This window comes from Notothenia rossii (assembly GCF_949606895.1).
Source record: "Notothenia rossii genome assembly, chromosome: 10".
NCBI classification, from domain to species: Eukaryota; Metazoa; Chordata; class Actinopteri; order Perciformes; family Nototheniidae; genus Notothenia; species Notothenia rossii.
In genome coordinates this window covers 53,852,376-53,870,462 of record NC_136908.1, presented here as the reverse complement: position 1 = coordinate 53,870,462, position 18,087 = coordinate 53,852,376, and the positions used below count along the sequence as shown (strand labels likewise).

Genomic DNA, 18,087 nt, shown 5'->3' with positions numbered 1-18,087 from the left:
TTGATGGCAGATAGAAAGCTTACTTCCAGAGTATATTTACAACAAAAGTGCCATACATACATCGTCATTTCACTAACTTCCATTTGGATGCTCCCAACAGAAAAACACAGTTAAATAGTCCATTTATTCAGCTCCCGGGTTGTGGTGGCTGATGTCTGCAATGCTGAAGAATTTGTTTTTAAAAAAATAAAAGAAGCAAATGAATGTGGATAGCTAGGACTCTACCCCCTAATGGGTTCTCTAAGACCTGATAACATTTAGATATAAAAGGTCTGTAGGTTCACAAGCACGTAAAGGTGCCTCAGAGTGGAAGTTCCCAGGTTGTAAAAGAGTTTGATCATATACATTCAGTGATGAGTTTAATGTGTGAATTATTAAAGAGCTCTATCAGGGTCATACCAGTTTTTAAGTGTTAATCCATTATGGGATACATTTGGTTTTGGTTCTACCAAGACCCAAGTTGAAATTGACCTGAAACATTTAGTCTGCAAACATTTTAAAAAGATAAAGTTTGACAGAATTGAACCTTCATACAACCCTGCTCTTCTGGGATAAAAACTACTCTTTAAACATCAATGGTGTGCAGTAATGAGACAGGAGATGTTGGTACAAAAATGTTTCTTAAATAAAACACGTTTCTTAAATAAACTGAACTCTGAGTATTATCCTATTAATGACTAAGCTTGCTTGCTACTGACAGTTAGCAAAGCGGCTAGCTTAGATAGCTTTTGTGACAGCATGTACCTGGCTAGCTATTGTGTTAGCCGTTAGCTAAACAGCTACAGTAGTTTGCTAGCTAGCCTCATGAGTATTCACTACATCACAAAGCTTCTAGCACCAACTGGATGAAATTCACCTTCCATGTGTCATCTCAAATTGGGTGGTGCCTCTTTCTGTTGTGACCAGACTTTAATTTGTAACAATACGATTCTAAAAATATTCTAGTATGATGCCAAAGCACCTCACTAGAGATGTAGTAAAGTACTGATCATTAGATGAAAAATCATTTATGCTTAAGTAATCATTAGCCAACTGTAATCAGAAATGACATGTAACAAAAGGAAAATATAACAAAAGCCACACTTGGTATTTAAACAGCTGCGAAAAGAAAAAAGACCAAATGTCACAGAAAATCTGCAAGAAGCAGGACTTTTGTCCAAATAAATTCAAAGCACAGGCACAGAAATGTTGCAACATGGCAAGCTGTATGTCCAATTCTCGTCCTTGTGGAACATCAGTATGCTTGACAGTTTTTTTCCACAGTGTAAGAGAGTCATGTAGACAGAGTCGATGCTGCTTTGAAGGAGTCTTCCATCTTCGTGCCAGATGCACTCAACAGTGAAAGGATCGATAGCTTTTGGAATATTTATTGTAGTGACCTTAGTAACTCCACCCTTTAGTAACATACTGGTGGTGCCACGCTCTGATGATCCTTTGATTGGTAGCACTGACAAGGGAAATTGCAGACAGAAAGTTTTTGGCTGCGGCAGGGGTGGGGGGGGGGGGGATTTCATGAGATTGTGATGCTTTATAAAACCTACTGTTCTCAAATAACCTTCTCTGGGTAAAAAGAGTCTCTGTTATACCATGGTGTTGCTTTCTCCCGCCTTGTCCACATACTGAAAGGAAAGAGAGAAACAGTCGTAAGCATCATCTTGTTGCTTTTCAGCTTCTCTGGTTTAAAAAAAAATAACATGATTTGGCACAGACCTGTGAGCGCTCAAAGAAATACAAAATGTTAGTGTGACACCACTATCCTTATCATTTAATAATGGAAGGCATGCAGGACTAAAAGGGACACACAACAGGTAAACAGGACAAACAGAATCAATTCCTGCCATTTTTGGTTCTATTGTTATTTACCAATTGGAATAATTCACACAGATTGACCCGTATGACTGTCAATTGTAATATCACGGTGTACTGTTACAACCCTTTTGCCAGCTATATTAGATCAACAACTGGACCTGTTAACAGTCACTATGCAATCAACCTTCCAACAGAACCTATTTTGCCGGACAACATTTGCTTCCACTGCAAATATAATGAATGTATCATTAAAAGGGACAACTTGGACTTCAGTGTAACTTGTTTTACCTATCATGTGTGCCTTTAGAGCCAAATATGATTTTAAAATATTGTTAAACAATGATTATCAGCTTCCTAAGCAAGAGCAAAAGCTTTCCCTTCTATCACGTTTTTAATGAATATAGTCAAATGTTAATAAAATGTAAGCATGCAAGGGAAATATCGGCAGTGACTGACCACAGCTGCTGATTGTCCTCAGAGCCTTACGAAGGCTTTAATGAAAACACACAGACAGAGACACCTCAAAACAAATATTCTCACACAATAGCACAGTCGCAGCATATCCACCAGCCACAAGCAGGCTAAACCTAGGAGGTTTAGAGTTAAAAGTGGCAGTCGTTGCGGACCTCATGCATTTGAACCTCTAGAGTTAATGCCATGACAACCCTGACATCACAGCATTTACAAAACACCCCTTAGCAGAAATAGCAATTCAGAAATAGACATTCCGGAAACGTTTACTCCGATTTTAAGTCCTCCTTCAAGTGGATAACCAATCCACACCAACTCACAGTACCTTTTCATTAAACCAGCTGTAGGAGCTAAGCTATTATTGGATCGGGGGGGGCGGGGGGGGCATTTTTTAATTCTTTAGAGGACGCATTGTTTGAACAGGGAAAATAATAAACAGGAAAAGCCATGCTACGTGTAAACAGGGCAGAGCTGCAGGGGGGCAGCAGTGCCGGGTGATACGTACTGCGCTGATGAAGGGAAGGTTCAGGATGGAGCCGAGGACTGGTATTCTTCTGATGAAGCCCACTATAACTGGGAAGAAACCCCTGGATGTGAGGAGAGTTCAAGGGAGAGAACGAATGAGAGGAAGAGATAAAAGCAAAGAAAGAGAAGTTAGTAAGCATTCTAATAAAGATAACTGCATGAAACAGAGAAATGCAACATAATTAAATTAACAACATTTATATAAGCACGAATATAAATGATTTGCTTTTAACATTAAAATGCCTGTATTATGTGTTGCTTTATACTGTTGATAGTTAATGATAGGAGGTACACGACAAACAAGTCTTAAAGCATGCTAGTATTGTCAGTATGCTTTGTTCCCTCTTTGTTCCCTCGTACCTAAACAAGAGGAAAAAGCCGTAGATCTCCAGCACCACTCCGATGATGGGCCAGCCGATCAGAACCACCAGCACACCACCCAAGAAGAAGCTGGTGGCCTTAATTTTATGTTTCTGGAAGAAGAAACGGAAGGTCCTCTCCAGCCCGATGACAAAGGAAAGTCCAGCAACAAACAGGATCTACGGAGAAAAAGGGGGAAGAGATTTGTCTTTTTGAAAAGTGAGACCGGCAAAGCTGGAGGAGAGGAAACTTCATTTGATCAGTGCAGCAAAACTTAAAGAATATGTCAGTTTGACGGCTCAGCTGGTGGATTTAATGCAAAGAAATGAGGTGAAACCTGTTTCTAAGACATATGATATCAGTCCAATGAGATGAAAACACTCACATTTCCAATAGCCAGGAGTGCTTTGTCAAAAAAAAGAATCATCCCGAAGAAGAGGAAAAAAACGCCGAAGCCTGTTAATCCCATTCCAATCTCTGCAACACAAATACACACAACAGGAAGGTTACACTCTGCTGTCAGATATTGTTACATAAGCATAGATTTGGAATATGAAGCTGAAATATGACTGGCCATTATTTGACACCATGGCCATTTTTCTGCATGTAATGGACTGTTTACCTTTAGCTAACTTGCAGATTTGTATTGTTGTTTTGAATTATATTCAACACTTAAATCAGACTTTAGTTACACCTCGAGTAAATTCACAAGCTGCCTCAAGTCATTCAAGCTAGCTGCATCAATCTTTAAAATCAAACATATCATATATATTATTCTGAAATGGGCCAATCTGCGAAATTAGTGATTTTACTTGTGTTAAGCAAAAGTACAAATGTACATAAAGTGAGTAACATTTTGATTGCAGGACTTTAACTTGTAACAGAGTATTACTAAACTCTGGTACTTCTACTTTTACTTAAGTAAAATATCTGAGTACTTCCTCCACCTCTGGTAATTTCACTGGAGCTGGACCTCCATTGTTCACTTTCCTTTCAAGCTAGTCAAACTTAGAGATACGGAAATACAACATGAACGTGTGTTACTTTTAATCAACAGCTTGTTATAGTAATAGGAGTTAACATTTAGCTTTGTGGGCCATGGGTAATGGAATGCCATGGGGAAAATGTAAGCTTACTTTCCTTGCACTGAATGCTAATTGCTAGTTAACTCACAGCTGCAGCTTGAATTCATAGATACTTAAATATCAAGAAGTCTTACTCTGGGAGTCCGTTAGCGAAATCATCTTGACGGTGAATAAACAGGTTAATATACACTATAAATAGATAATATTTAAAGTAACATTCAAGTACTCTTCTGAGAACAATTTAGATGACAGCTGCCTCTGCAGCAACAGCCACGTCTTCCGGAAACACACCCTCTCGCGATGTCATCTTCCGGAAGAGCGCCGTGTCGCATTCAACGACACTCTCGCTGTTCATATTGTTGCATAGTGTGAGAAGCCACTGAAAGTAAAAGTAGGCCTACGAGTAGTTTTTGCCACAGTGTGAATGAACTATTCAATACAGTTTATGGACCTGACCACCTACTGCATGTAACACTCATGTAAAATCATTATATCGCTGAAAGGAATATGAAAAACACTCAAACAACCACTTTGCAACTCTATCTACTCTATCTCATAATTTGCAATAGTGTGTGCATATATGATAAATCTAATATTCTAGTAAAAAACACATATTGGGTTGCATACTAATAGATATGAACAAAAAAGAAGAAACATCTAAACTCTCAAAAGGTAATGTCATTTTTTACTGAACGTGGGTCTTGAACGCAGCACACTCAGACTTGGGGTTTGGGCTTGAGCTGGATGGATAGAAATGAATGGGAGCAACAAAGGTTTGAATGGATCTGCTTATCTCAATACATATAATTATGCCATGGGTTTATAAAGAGAACTCTGACTCAATATTCATCTTAGGAAGCATAGAGTCAAATTAGAAAAGGCAGTTATATAAAGGGTCGAGAATGGAACAGAAAGAAGGACGTTGATTAGATTTGAGAAGAATGAAATGGCACTATGTTCCTTCTGTGGGAAAGTCAAAGGGGAAAGTGTGGGAAGTGGGAACTGTCGAGTTAAAGAAAATTTGAAAACATTTATAAAATTGCACCATGTATGACACAGAAATTGAAAAGCTAATTGTAGTTTAACTTGACAAGGATAGTGGTTACAGAAGAAGAAAGCGTAAGATATACCAGGAAGGCACTGTTTACTGTTTTTAATGAAAGGGATGGTAAGAATAATTGTTTTAATCATTATATTTTTATTTTATTCAAGAACATATATGAACATCATATATTTTGTATACAAAAACATGTGGGGTAGATATATTTAGTAATACAAAAAACAAATATAATATTAAAACAAAATACAGATCCACATCCACACACATCCATGAGGAAAATGACAAATATAATGCACACTCTTGTACACTAGGTGGCGGTATGCACTTTAAGGTGTGTGCGATCTGCCATTAAATCGAGAGAAGAAGAAGACTTTCCAAAGGCGGTCTGTTATAGCAACCGTGAAGTGGATTCACCAACAAGAAGGCTCTTTTACACCCACGAATGGAAGTTGCTGAATGGTTAGTCATACGTACTTTTTGCTTTTTAAATGGCTTATCCCAGGCGTATGAAATGAGCTAATGTTGCTTACATAACAGAGGGGAAACATTGAAAGTAGTCAAGCTTTATTTAGTTATCTGGAGAAGTTGGCAGGTGCATGAGTGTTGAAGTCGGTTAAACAGGATGCTCTAATGTCGCTGTGAGGGTAGGGTACAATTAACATTAAACAGCTAAGTTGGATGAACCAGGTGCATTTTAACTAACTACCTAACGTAAATATTGAGTAAGTAGATGTAACTTTGGTTATTTTTGTTCAGGTTAAACTGCCTTCATAGGTGAACTGGCAGTGATAAATACATAGCATGTCAATGTTTCACTTGATGACGGCCATAATAGCTTTTTAGAATCTAACTAATATTATATCTAACTTCCATTAGTTGTGGGATATTAATTCACATGATCCTTCAACGAGAGTCAAGGTGCCATCAGAACATTGCTAAATGGTTAGTAGTACCCAGAGTATGGCTCATTCAGAAACATTAATAAAAAGTGGATTTGAAAACTGATGTTTTTGTTGAATGTGTCTATGTCTTACAGGGAATCCTTTCAACATCTGTGACAGTCTTGTTGACTCCTTCCTGAGCAATATCAGTCTGGCAAATATGGATTGTGGTGGAGGAACTAATGGTAGGTCAGAAACAGAAGATGGAGGTTTTATGCAACTTTTTTGCATCCGTTTTATATGCATGAACATTTGCCGAACCTCAGACTAAACAGTGCTAAGATATGAACCCGCACACGGTTCTTTTGGTAATCCTGCAGTTGTTTTTGCATGAGATGTCGTGGTTTCCCGGGGCCCGCTGAAAGACAACACCCTGCCTCTGAAGGGACGCTGGGGGAGGGACAGAGAGATTGAAATGAGATCATTAGTTGTGGAGGTGTGATCATGTGTGAGACCTGACAGACACCTCCCTCTTCACACCATCAGGATAATGCTACTGAGGCATCCACACCTATATGTTGTTTTAAAACAAACAATCTCCGTACGTTTTGATCCTGTTTCAGAAAAATAGTCACAGTAAATAGACTGCATTTGCATCTTATTTCCATTCATACTTACAACTTGTCGTGGCTTCCTTCCTTATTTCTATCAAGCCTTAAATAGACATTTGTAAATCGTTTTCTTCCTTTATATTTGTGTTACTTACAGTTGATGAGTTGCTTGGACTCCGATGGTGGGATGATGTTGTGCAATGCTCAAAATAAAATAACAAACTTTTTACACATGCAACAAAGAAATACAATAGTCAAAACAAAGAGGCTACAAAGAAATACAATAGTCAAAACAAAGAGGCTAAACTCCAATAAAATAACAAACAACCTAGGTATTCTTGTTAAATGGTGGTTGATAGGTTACAAATTGTGCCTCGACGGTGTCTTTCTAACAGGTTGCCCATCACTGTCACTTTAGAAGAGGCGCCGTGGGAATTGTAGTCTTTAATGCTCAGTTGACTACAGATGTCACGATTAGGTGGCCTTCCTTATAAAAACAAAATACTGGCTCTAACGTAACTCATTAACTGTTTTCCTGGTGTGTTTGTACCTTTTTAGACGTGCAGCAGGAGCTGAACTCTGTGGAGTCAGAGCTGGAGTTGGTGGAGCTGCAGATCTCCGATCTCCAGGAGAAGCAAGCTGAGCTGAATGAACGGAAAAATGCCCTGCTGCAGGAGCTGGAGGAGGCCTGTGATGCCGCACAGCCATCATCGTCTTCCTCAAAGTCATCTGGAGCCACTTCTGTTATTAGCAAACAGGAGATGCTGCTATATGACGGCACAGGTACTCTACACACATGGCTATACAATTCAGATTCCATAAGGCAGTGGGTTGTCTCTCTTTCCCCCTATTATACTGTTTATCAATATATTATAGGTCTCAGATATATACAAAAAAATAAATGTCTCTGAAGTGTTTGGCTGAAATACCAAACAGATCACCCATTGTAGCATCCCATAATCCCCTCTGTTTCAGCCCTGTTTCAAAATTGCTGCTTACCTTGGTTGGTGATTGGCTAATGGTTACACAAGCCAACAAAAAAATGACATCATAAAGTGGCCAAAATCTGATCAGCTCATTTTCAGACAGGTTTTTATAGAAATGGATCAGGACGTAAAGTGAGCGAATTTTTGTTCCTGACACTTTCAGAATCTCTACACACAGAGGGGACACATGTTGATGGATAAAAGACATGAAAAGGTGGATTTTGCATAATAGGTGACCTTTAAATGTTTGGTAGATTTTCCATGGTCTGAAAATTTGGAGCAGCACCTGAAGGACACGTTCCATCTCTCCACGTTCAGACCACTGCAGCTGAGGGCCATGAACCTCACTCTGTCGGGCAAAGATCTGTTCCTGGTGATGCCCACAGGGAGAGGGAAGAGCCTCTGCTACCAGCTGCCAGCAGTCTGCTCCAACGGTACAGAGACACACACATGAGATACACATGAGATCATTATGTTGCTTATTGACTCTGAAATCACATGTATGTTTGTGTCAGGTTTTACACTGGTTGTCACCCCCTTGCTGTCCCTAATGGAGGACCAGATCATGTACCTGAATTCCATCGATGTGGCAGCAGTCATGCTAAATGCGTCCAGTAGCAAGGTAACAGATGGTTGTATTTGATCTCACACTTCAGTCTGTTGATCTCTTCCTTAACTAATCTTCCTGAAAACTGAAAAAGGATTTCCACAGAAATAGTTTAAAAAATGAAATTGAGGACCCCCTGTTGGAGGCCAATGCTTTTATTATTAGTATTTTAGAGCATTTCGAAGGACAATATTTTTTGGCTGAGTAAAATCTATAACTCACAATCTGAAACAAATGAAAAAGCAAAATGTATAACCATTTTTTTTTTAGGAGCACGCCAAGAGCGTCATGGCTGGAACGACGGATCCGAAGGCCCCTTTCAAGCTGCTGTACGTGACTCCAGAGAAGATTGCCAAGAGCAAGCTGCTCATGTCTCGATTGGAGAAAGCCTACAACGCAAACCTGCTGAGTCGTATCGCTGTGGACGAGGTGCACTGCTGCAGCCAATGGGGACACGACTTCAGAACAGGTGAGAGGAGGAGGGGATATAATCATTCCAAGGCTAATTTGGTAAGCTGAATGACACAAAGTTTGTTTCTCTCAACTTCTACAGTATGTATTTATTATTATGTTGTGTTTGTCTGTGCAGATTATAAACTGCTGGGCATCTTAAAGAGACAGTTCCCCAAAGTGCCACTACTCGGACTCACAGCCACAGCGACCAGCAGCGTCCTCAAGGACTGTGAGAAGATCCTGTGTGTGCCAAAGACCACCACACTGACCGCATCCTTCAACCGGACCAATCTCTACTACGAGGTGGGAACCATGGCAGCTCTTAGCACAACTATCAGACCCTTTAAAAACATTGAAAATGCTTCAGTGACACTTACAGTTTGCTTGTTCCTCAGGTCCGTATTAAAGATTCTAACCATGAGGCATCAATAAGTGACATCGCTGCTCTGATCAAGAGCAAATACAAGGATCAGTCAGGTACTGCTGCCTATTAAGACTCGTTAAAACTTATCTAATGCATCACATCGAGGCTTATATGTTCCACAGAGAGATGTATATTTATTCACATACACAGCAATAAGGCTTTATATATTTTTTTATTTGTGCTCCACAGGAATCGTGTACGTGTTCTCTCAGAAGGATGCAGAGTCGGTGTCGGCTGAAATCCAGAAGAGCGACATCATAGCTTTTCCCTACCATTCTCACATGGAGCCCGCAGATAAATCCCGCGTTCACCGCAAATGGACCGCCAACAAAATCCAGGTATGACACACCTACCTGTATTTCTTTTCGTTGGGTGTTTTTTTTTGTTTAATTAAATCATGCCATGATTTGCTTGGTGCATGCATGTTTACACTGAACGTGAGCCACATTTTAGCCTTATGTTACTCGCTTAACACTCACAGATTAACCTCCACGTAGATACCAACAACTTTTCATCAACTATGACCCAAGTAACCACTTTTGCTGCTTTGGACATGTTGTGGTCCCAGATATGTTGGGAAGCTAAACGATGCAAATTTCTCCCTCGAGTTGACGCTTTTCACATTTTTCCACTCCTGTTATGCGATTGCTTTGGCCTTTTCTAGGTGGTGGTGGCTACAGTGGCGTTTGGCATGGGCATTGACAAGCCTGACGTACGGTTTGTCATCCACCACACCATCAGCAAGTCCATCGAGAACTACTACCAAGAGAGTGGACGCGCAGGTACACACCATTCTAACCAGAGAGAGTACTTGTTCCTTCTCCTCTGGTATTTTTCTATCTCAACATTTCAATCTGTGTGTCTCCAGGCCGGGACGACCGCCAAGCAGACTGCATCGTGTACTTTGGCTTCTCTGACATCTTCAGGATCAGCACCATGGTGGTGATGGAGAACGTTGGTCAGAAGAAGCTCGTGCAGATGGTCGACTACTGCCAGAATGTTGACAGGTAGCGCGCCAAAACACACAGTACTTTTTATAGTGTGATCGATAGCTTACGCACAATGACTTGAATGCATGTTTGCTGTGTGAAGGTGTCGGCGCTCTCTCATGGCCGTTCATTTCGATGAGATTTGGGACGATGAAGGATGCAACCAGATGTGTGATACTTGCCGCCATGCAAAAGGTGCTAATGTCTTCATGTTTTATGTGTTCTTTAGAGATGTAAAAAAAAGCCCTTTTCTCTCTTTGAATTGGTCATAATCTGACTTTTGTTCCCTGTAGATTACACCACAGTGGACATCACCGAGCATGCAAAGCAGGTGGTGCAAATCGTGGAATTAGCGACGTCAATGGATGAGAAGCTGACTCCTCTGAAGGTGGTGGAGACGTGGATAGGGAAGGGACCAGCCAAGCGCAGGAAGATGATCCAGACCACCACTCTGCCTCGGCTGCAGGCTGAAGCTGTGATAGTGCGGCTGTTGCTGCAGGGATACCTCAGGTAAGAACAGAAAATAGTATACTATAAATATGTGTTTTGAGACCGTTTAGTCGAGTGAGTCATTCTGTCTGTGGACTTCAGAGAGGATTTCAGCTTCACTCCGTACACCACCTACTTCTACTTGAAGTTGGGTCGCAAAGCTCCTCTGCTGAAGGTCGAAACACACACACTCAAGATGAACATGAGGACGACAGCGAGTGGATCTGCCGTGAGTAAATAATGCCGCAGTGATCAATCACAAAGCAGGTTTCCCACTGTGTAGTATTGTAGAGCAGTGGTTCTCAACTGGTCAGGCCTCTGGACCCACTTTTTCCTTAGTCAATAGATCGCGAGCCGAAATGTTTAACCACTCAAATCTATCCAACAAAAAATCGTGCAGTAATATACTCTTTCAGCATACATTATTAATTAAAGTGAAATACAGTGCATCCCTTATATCCCTTCACAGAACTAAAGTATGCTTTTAAATAAGGTGTAATGAGATGATGGAATCAAAGTTGAATTGTATAACATAAAAAGGTCCACGTGCTGAAAACCCAATCCCAGAACGGGGTCTGGGGCGATTCTCCCCCAGGAGATTTTTTGAAATACTAACATATAAACTACCCATTGTGGTACACTCTGAGAAGAAAATAAATAAATCTATTACTACCCGACATATTAATAATATTTTATGCCATTGTTTGTTTTTCACTTTGTTCTGACAGCTTGCTGCTCCTCACAGAGAGAAGAGTAAAGAGGAGATAGTCTGTGGGAATTACTTTAAATTGTGGGTAAGGGTAGATAGCCCCCATTGTTCTGTGACCTGTCAATCATCAAACCGGGGGTCATATTTCATTATGTGTTCATTTTTATCTGAAGTTGTACCCATGGATGTATAAAGAATAGTTCTACCGCAAAGTTATTCTCTGTGGGGACTTCTGGCAACAATCTTGATTCTAATTGGCCAGAAGACTCGAAAAAACATCAGCAAAGATGTTTTATTGAGAAGATGCCTACTACGTGACAGAAGTTTTCAAAACCGTTCATGGTCTCCAGTAGTTCCAGTCCAACGCCTACTGCATGCATAGCGTTAGAAAAATCGGGCCTTCAAAATAAGTTTGACTTTTTCCCCCCCGCAAAAAAAAAGGAAATCTTTTTTTTTCTTCACTCACACATCTGCGACCCACTCGAAACAGGGTCGCGACCCACCAGTTGAGAACCACTGTTGTAGAGCATCATACTGTTCAATTGTTTTAACTGCTGTAAGTAGTTTGTTTAGATCTTTTAACCAAAGATAATACTGAACCTTTTCCACATTTCTTTCACTTTAGATTGCACTAAGTAAGTTTGTAAGACTTCTACAGTTATGCCCTTGTGTTCTTAAAACAGCTCGAAGTGGTATTTAAAAAAAAGTCTCTCTTTGTTTAGAATAGGTTACAAAAATGTATAAGCATTACATCTTTTTAAATGGTGTCATTCACAGTATGTGTTTAAGTTTAGAGAATACCAGATAACGTACCACAGTAGAGGCGCATAATACAAATATGAACCTGAAAAAATAAGCATAGTTTCCCGAGACTCTCTAGAGCTTTTCTATTTAACCACCATGTCATTGCCACTGCTAACAGCTTATTACGCCTTCAAAGCTTGGGGGAGATATGAGCGATTTCCTATGTTGAATACCATTTGAACCTCCAGACCGTTCTGCATTTTAGAGAGAGATGTAAACAAAATGTCCTGAAAGAGTACAAAAAGGGCCTCTGGGATACAAGGAGGCTTCTGTTTGTTTGTGTTCAGACTGTAGTGTCCTCCCCTCTAGTGTTCCTCAGTCCACTCCATGTTAATCATCTCAGGTAAAGACTGTTGTTAATGACCTGCAGGTAAAAGCTGTGAGTGGCAAGGGCCAAGCCAAAGAGGGAAAGAGATCAGTTCAAAGTGCTGGAGATGCCCCTGTGTCCAAGAAAGTCAAGACAGACCTACCTTAACCCCCCCCACCCTGTCCAGAAGACAAGCTGACAAAGTACAGTCCATCATTCTTCACTCTGTTAACAACTGCTTCTGTTGGCATGGTATCATCTCACTGTTACTAACCAGCAGGCTTGGGCGATAAAAGGAATCTATTGGGACCTCAACCCCCAAAATGTGATTGGGCAGATCTTCTATCTTATATAAATACTATCTTATTTTGATTTGCAAATAGTATTTAGAATTGTGTGAAAGCCCTATGACCCACTGGGCAATAATAAAAGCTTTCTATTCTATATCTTACTCGGACCGTTGTAGAATGTATACGTCGCCCAAGCCTATTACCCATAATCTCCGGTGTTAATGTCCATACCTGGAATGTAGCATCCACTAACATTTAATCGCACGGGGGTCTAACATAATATTATATTTTCACTGACTAAATGGAGAGGTGAGCTAAATTACATGATATATATTCCTCTTGTTTGATGGTACAATACTTGTATTAATTGAATATAACTCTAAAAGGACATTAAATAATGAATATTATGGTGACTGAACTGGCCACTGTTGTACACTGACCTTAGTGTTCCATATTGTTAACAGGACATATCAGCCAACGAGGAGATGGATGTGATCTTTGACCCCATTGTTGTGGGCAACAGCTGTAGCACCCCACCCAAACAGAAACTATTTAAAGAACAGAGCAACCTGACCAGGAAACATGACCTGCGAGAGGAAGTAAAGGACATGTCCATCATGCCTCAACATGAAATTGAGGTTGAAATAAATATTGTCGTTAACAGTGACGGTCAGAAAACTCCAGTTAAACCCTCCAAATGCAAATCCACCACCCCTCGGAGATTGAGGAGGAAACCCCGCCAAAATGCAGCAGCTGAAGATTCTCCATCCCCAGCTGGAGACACTGCCACCAAACCTGTCCCCGGCTCACCATCCCATGCCTCCTTCATCTCTGACACCGCAGCTGAAGAGCTCTGTGATCTGAGGAACTACTACAGCAAACAGCTTAGGAGGATAAACTACGTTTCACATGAGTACCTGGGGCAAGATTCCGAGCCTGGAGTGCTGGCGTGCATCAGGGAGCCGCTTCGGAGCCTCCGCCTTCCCCGAGGGGGGACCATCGCTCAGACGGCCCGCAGCCTGTGGACACGGGTCAGCGGCAGGAGGAAACTGGTGCACCGATGACATCACAGTTTGAAGTTCAGTCGACTGCACTTAGAGAGAAAGCTTGTATCTGCTGTCACAGTCAAATAAGCCACTATGAATGAGTGTGACTTTAGAGCCACCTGGTGGTAGTATGACAGAACTAACCTGGTAGTATTAGGATGATTACAAATCATCACCTAAAAGTTAGTTTTTTTTCTACAAACAAAACATTTGCTTTAGACATTTTGAAAGCTGCTTTGACACAACAATGAGTGCCTCTGCTTTTAACTGTCCTTTATAGGTTCAAAGACATTTTCAATATTTCATACCTCAACTGCTCTGTTGCCAATTGATGAATATCTTCTAAATAATCTGATATCTGACTTTTTCAGCTTTGTTATAAGCAAATCTACCATTTTAATAATGAATCAAAGTGGGAGATATAAGAGAAATGGAATTATTTGAAATATATGCAGTTCAGTCAACGGGAAAGTAAATGGTATTTTTTTTGTGCTATGTTTCTACTACCATACAGATATATGAATTGTGTCGATCGAGGAAAATCGTCACCCTAATGGAAAATAAAAATATATTTTTTTCTTTAAGGAACCTGCCTGTGCGCCATACAGGTCATGCTGCTGGTTCTCCATAAAACATTTCCTTTTAAAATAAGTGACAAAAAGCAGTAACGACACTATTATTGGCTGACAGTGACACTGATACAGTGGGGAAACAAAGTATTTAGTCAGCCACCAATTGTGCAAGTTCTCCCACTTAAAAAGATGAGAGAGGCCTGTAATTTCCACCCTAGGTACACTTCAACTATGAGAGACAAAATGGGGGGAAAGAATCCAGGAAATCACATTGTAGGATTTTTAATGAATTAATTGGTAAATTCCTCGGTAAAATAAGTATTTGGTCACCTACAAACAAACAAGATTTCTGGCTCTCACAGACCTGTAACTTCTTCTTTAAGAGCCTCCTCTGTCCTCCACTTGTTAACTGTATTAATGGCACCTGTTTGAACTCGTTATCAGTATAAAAGACACCTGTCCACAACCTCAAACAGTCACACTCCAAACTCCACTATGGCCAAGACCAAAGAGCTGTCAAAGGACACCAGAAACAAAATTGTAGACCTGCACCAGGCTGGGAAGACTGAATCTGCAATAGGTAAGCAGCTTGGTGTGAAGAAATCAACTGTGGGAGCAATTATTAGAAAATGGAAGACATACAAGACCACTGATAATCTCCCTCGATCTGGGGCTCCACGCAAGATCTCACCCCGTGGGGTCAAAATGATCACAAGAACGGTGAGCAAAAATCCCAGAACCACACGGGGGGACCTAGTCAATGACCTGCAGAGAGCTGGGACCAAAGTAACAAAGGCTACCATCAGTAACACACTACGCCGCCAGGGACTCAAATCCTGCAGTGCCAGACGTGTCCCCCTGCTTAAGCCAGTACATGTCCAGGCCCGTCTGAAGTTTGCTAGAGAGCATTTAGATGATCCAGAAGAGGATTGGGAGAATGTCATATGGTCAGATGAAACCAAAATAGAACCAGCAACAGTGTGTGAAAACCTTGTGAAGACTTAAAGAAAACGTTTGACCTCTGTCATTGCCAACAAAGAGTATATAACAAAGTATTGAGATGAACTTTTGTTATTGACCAAATACTTATTTTCCACCATAATTTGGATGAAAATGTGATTTTCTGGATTTTTTTTCCTCATTTTGTCTCCCATAGTTGAGGTATACCTAGGATGAAAATTACAGGCCTCTCATCTTTTTAAGTGGGAGAACTTGCACAATTGGTGGCTGACTAAATACTTTTTTGCCCCACAGTATATGCAGGTTTCAGAATACATAATATCATAAAAACCCAACCCAGGAGACACTTTGCAAATGACAATGACTATCTCAGCATGACCTGAGCGAAAGACTTGCCTTTCCGATCTGTTTTACTACCACCACTTGTTCCCTGACATTCATGACTTTCACCAGTAGCACAGACAGTTCTACGCTTCACAGTGAACATGGTAAGACATACCAGGACCAAAGTCTGCAGCTGACACATTATGGGTTATCTTGCTTCTTGGACATTTGTTTAGCTGTGGAAACCACATTCTGCTGGGATTTGCCAGTGTTTGTCCAGATGGCCAATGTTGTAAAAATATGTGTATTGGAATGATAATTAAAGATAAAAATGAAAAGAGTGTGTATGCCTTCTTGTATACTTTACCTTCCACCACTTAAATAACAACTATTGCAGACCGTTTATGAAACAGATTAAATTTACTTTCGATGGTTATGAGAAATAAATAGTTCCAGTAAAAAGGGGTCACACACACAAACTGTTCACGGTGGCTCAGTGTTACAGAAGTAGAATTCCATGCATCGAGCACACACACATACGTGCACATTCAAACATGTTCACATAAATTCAGGTCATTCATACATTTGAAAAAAGTTTACAGTTTTACAATGATAAATATTAAGCCATTGTAGAAATCTCCTTTCGTGCATGTCACTGTCGTTCACGTATAAACTGATAATAAAAACACAGTTTGCAGTTAAACATAATTTATCCTGAAGTTTTTCTTAGTTATGGTTGTGTTAGTCATAACTTGTCAAGCATGAATAAAGAGTACATACATTTTACGTGAAATGCAATATGAGGGGAAGAAAAGTGACCTAGGATTTCTCCATTCATGGGGCAAAGGGTCAATTTAATACATTAATGTCAGACTTTTCCTGTTAACACAATAATTTACATTAGTTATCCAAACCTTAAATGGTGTCTTCTATCTTCAATTGTTCGGTTGTTTTGGGTTTTAATTGATCAAATTAGTAGCTCATAATTTCCGCCTTGAAATGAAGAAAAATAGCATGTTTACAGGATTATTATATTATTAGCTGCAAACTGTGATAACGTCCAACACATTAATGCTCTCAGTTAATAACAAAGTTAAACCAATTGTATTAATACGTCCAGCACTTTTCTAGCATGTTCTACCTAATTAGATCCTTTACTGCTCAACCGACTTAGGCCTATGCATAATTTTCATGTTGATGTTGAGCCCAAGATACAACAGTTACACAAATCTCACTTAAATCTCCTCTAACTTTCACGTTTTACCTGTGTTGTTCATGCATTCCTGATGTTATTTACTGCAGTGGATTTGATGCCAACCACACATATTCTGAGGAATAGTTTAACATTTTTAGGAATTAGACGAGTTTGTTTTCTTAGCAAAAATTTGATGAAAATATAAAAACAAAAACACTTTTGTCTGTAGCAACAATAAATATGTAGCCGGGGCGAGCTAAGCTAGGTTAGCTTAGCATAAAAACTTAGAGACGGGGAACGAGCTTACCTTTCTTGAAGTAACACATTCTGACATAACCTCTTAAACTACACTAATACATTGTTTAATTGGTTTGTTTAAAAAAAAAAAAATGGACTAGCCCTGGTTTTATTCTTTGTGCTAAACTAAGCTAACAGGCTAACGTTGCTAGCTTTATATTTGTTGTAGGCTTCCAACTCTTTTATCTTCAGACCTTATTCTTAAAAGAAAGCAAATAAGTCTAAATATCAAATAATTTACGTATCAAATAGCTCCTGAAAAACGACTAACTACCATGAAGTGACAATAACTCCATTAGTCCGCAGGAATAAGACATATTCCCTGCAATTAAATAAAAACCAGGAATGCAGAGCACAAACAGACACTTCAGTGAAAAATACAATGAATAGAGAGACTTCTCAACCTGCTTCACTGTCAGCTTTCAACCCAGTTAAATCGAAACATTTCAATTTTAAATATTTTTTTTCTTTAGTAGGCCTATGCTACAAATTCTGGAGAGAGCAATGGTCCGACGCCAAGTGGAAAACAACCATTTAGTTTGAAGACCGAAACCCCAAACCCCCTGCGAAAAAAACATGCCACAACGACTCTGTAGTTTCACAAGAAGAGGTCAAAGTTCACACACACAAAATACAACTTAATACTGTTGGGTAAACTCGGCCGTGTCAAGGCACAAGTCCCTGAAGGAAAAAAAAATAACCACACTGAAGTCCAAGTTAAACACAAAGAGTTACTGCAGTGAGTTCTACAAATGTACGCCGAGGGACAAAGTGTTGCTTGCATTTTTTTAAAAGCACAGAAGTTGGCAGTTCTGTGAGGGTTTTTCATCTGT

At 40.0% G+C, this 18,087-nt stretch overlaps 2 protein-coding genes across 6 annotated transcripts; one reads left to right on the top strand and one right to left on the bottom strand.

Annotated features, from left to right (window-relative positions):
* On the bottom strand, nt 1–4,573 carry golt1ba (golgi transport 1Ba). 2 transcript variants are annotated; one of them, XM_079656562.1, is made up of 6 exons: nt 4,385–4,573; nt 3,551–3,642; nt 3,166–3,344; nt 2,786–2,867; nt 2,266–2,300; nt 1–1,619 (listed from the first exon to the last, which is right to left on the bottom strand). In XM_079656562.1, exons 1-5 carry the CDS (start codon nt 4,407–4,409, stop codon nt 2,292–2,294), a joined length of 387 nt encoding a protein of 128 aa, XP_079512688.1. In that variant the 5' UTR covers nt 4,410–4,573; the 3' UTR covers nt 1–1,619; nt 2,266–2,291. The 2 variants fall into 2 exon arrangements, with proteins under 2 accessions (XP_079512688.1, XP_079512687.1); XM_079656561.1 differs by lacking the exon at nt 2,266–2,300 and having other exon boundaries at nt 4,385–4,570.
* Nucleotides 4,574–4,981: 408 nt separating this feature from the next.
* Nucleotides 4,982–17,131, top strand: recql (RecQ helicase-like). 4 transcript variants are annotated; one of them, XM_079656048.1, is made up of 17 exons: nt 4,982–5,023; nt 5,622–5,769; nt 6,347–6,436; nt 7,361–7,585; nt 8,043–8,222; nt 8,304–8,410; nt 8,666–8,864; nt 8,985–9,151; nt 9,244–9,325; nt 9,462–9,610; nt 9,937–10,054; nt 10,141–10,279; nt 10,365–10,456; nt 10,555–10,771; nt 10,853–10,979; nt 12,634–12,773; nt 13,325–13,464. In XM_079656048.1, exons 1-16 carry the CDS (start codon nt 5,009–5,011, stop codon nt 12,736–12,738), a joined length of 2,160 nt encoding a protein of 719 aa, XP_079512174.1. In that variant the 5' UTR covers nt 4,982–5,008; the 3' UTR covers nt 12,739–12,773; nt 13,325–13,464. The 4 variants fall into 4 exon arrangements, with proteins under 4 accessions (XP_079512174.1, XP_079512171.1, XP_079512173.1 ...); XM_079656045.1 differs by lacking the exon at nt 12,634–12,773 and having other exon boundaries at nt 13,325–17,131; XM_079656047.1 differs by lacking the exons at nt 4,982–5,023; nt 12,634–12,773 and adding an exon at nt 6,187–6,252 and having other exon boundaries at nt 5,530–5,769; nt 13,325–17,131.
* The last annotated feature ends 956 nt before the right edge of the window (nt 17,132–18,087 follow it).

Excerpts from the sequence above, each read along its gene's own strand:
- golt1ba (XM_079656561.1), bottom strand. The coding sequence starts at position 4,409 with ATGATTTCGCTAACGGACTCCCAGA. Across the intron at positions 2,868-3,165 it reads GGCTTTTTCCTCTTGTTTAG|GGGTTTCTTCCCAGTTATAG; the intron begins GTACGAGGGAAC and ends CCTCACATCCAG. Across the intron at positions 1,620-2,785 it reads ACCTTCCCTTCATCAGCGCA|TATGTGGACAAGGCGGGAGA; the intron begins GTACGTATCACC and ends CTTTCCTTTCAG.
- recql (XM_079656045.1), top strand. Across the intron at positions 8,865-8,984 it reads GGGACACGACTTCAGAACAG|ATTATAAACTGCTGGGCATC; the intron begins GTGAGAGGAGGA and ends TTGTCTGTGCAG. Across the intron at positions 9,326-9,461 it reads CAAATACAAGGATCAGTCAG|GAATCGTGTACGTGTTCTCT; the intron begins GTACTGCTGCCT and ends TGTGCTCCACAG.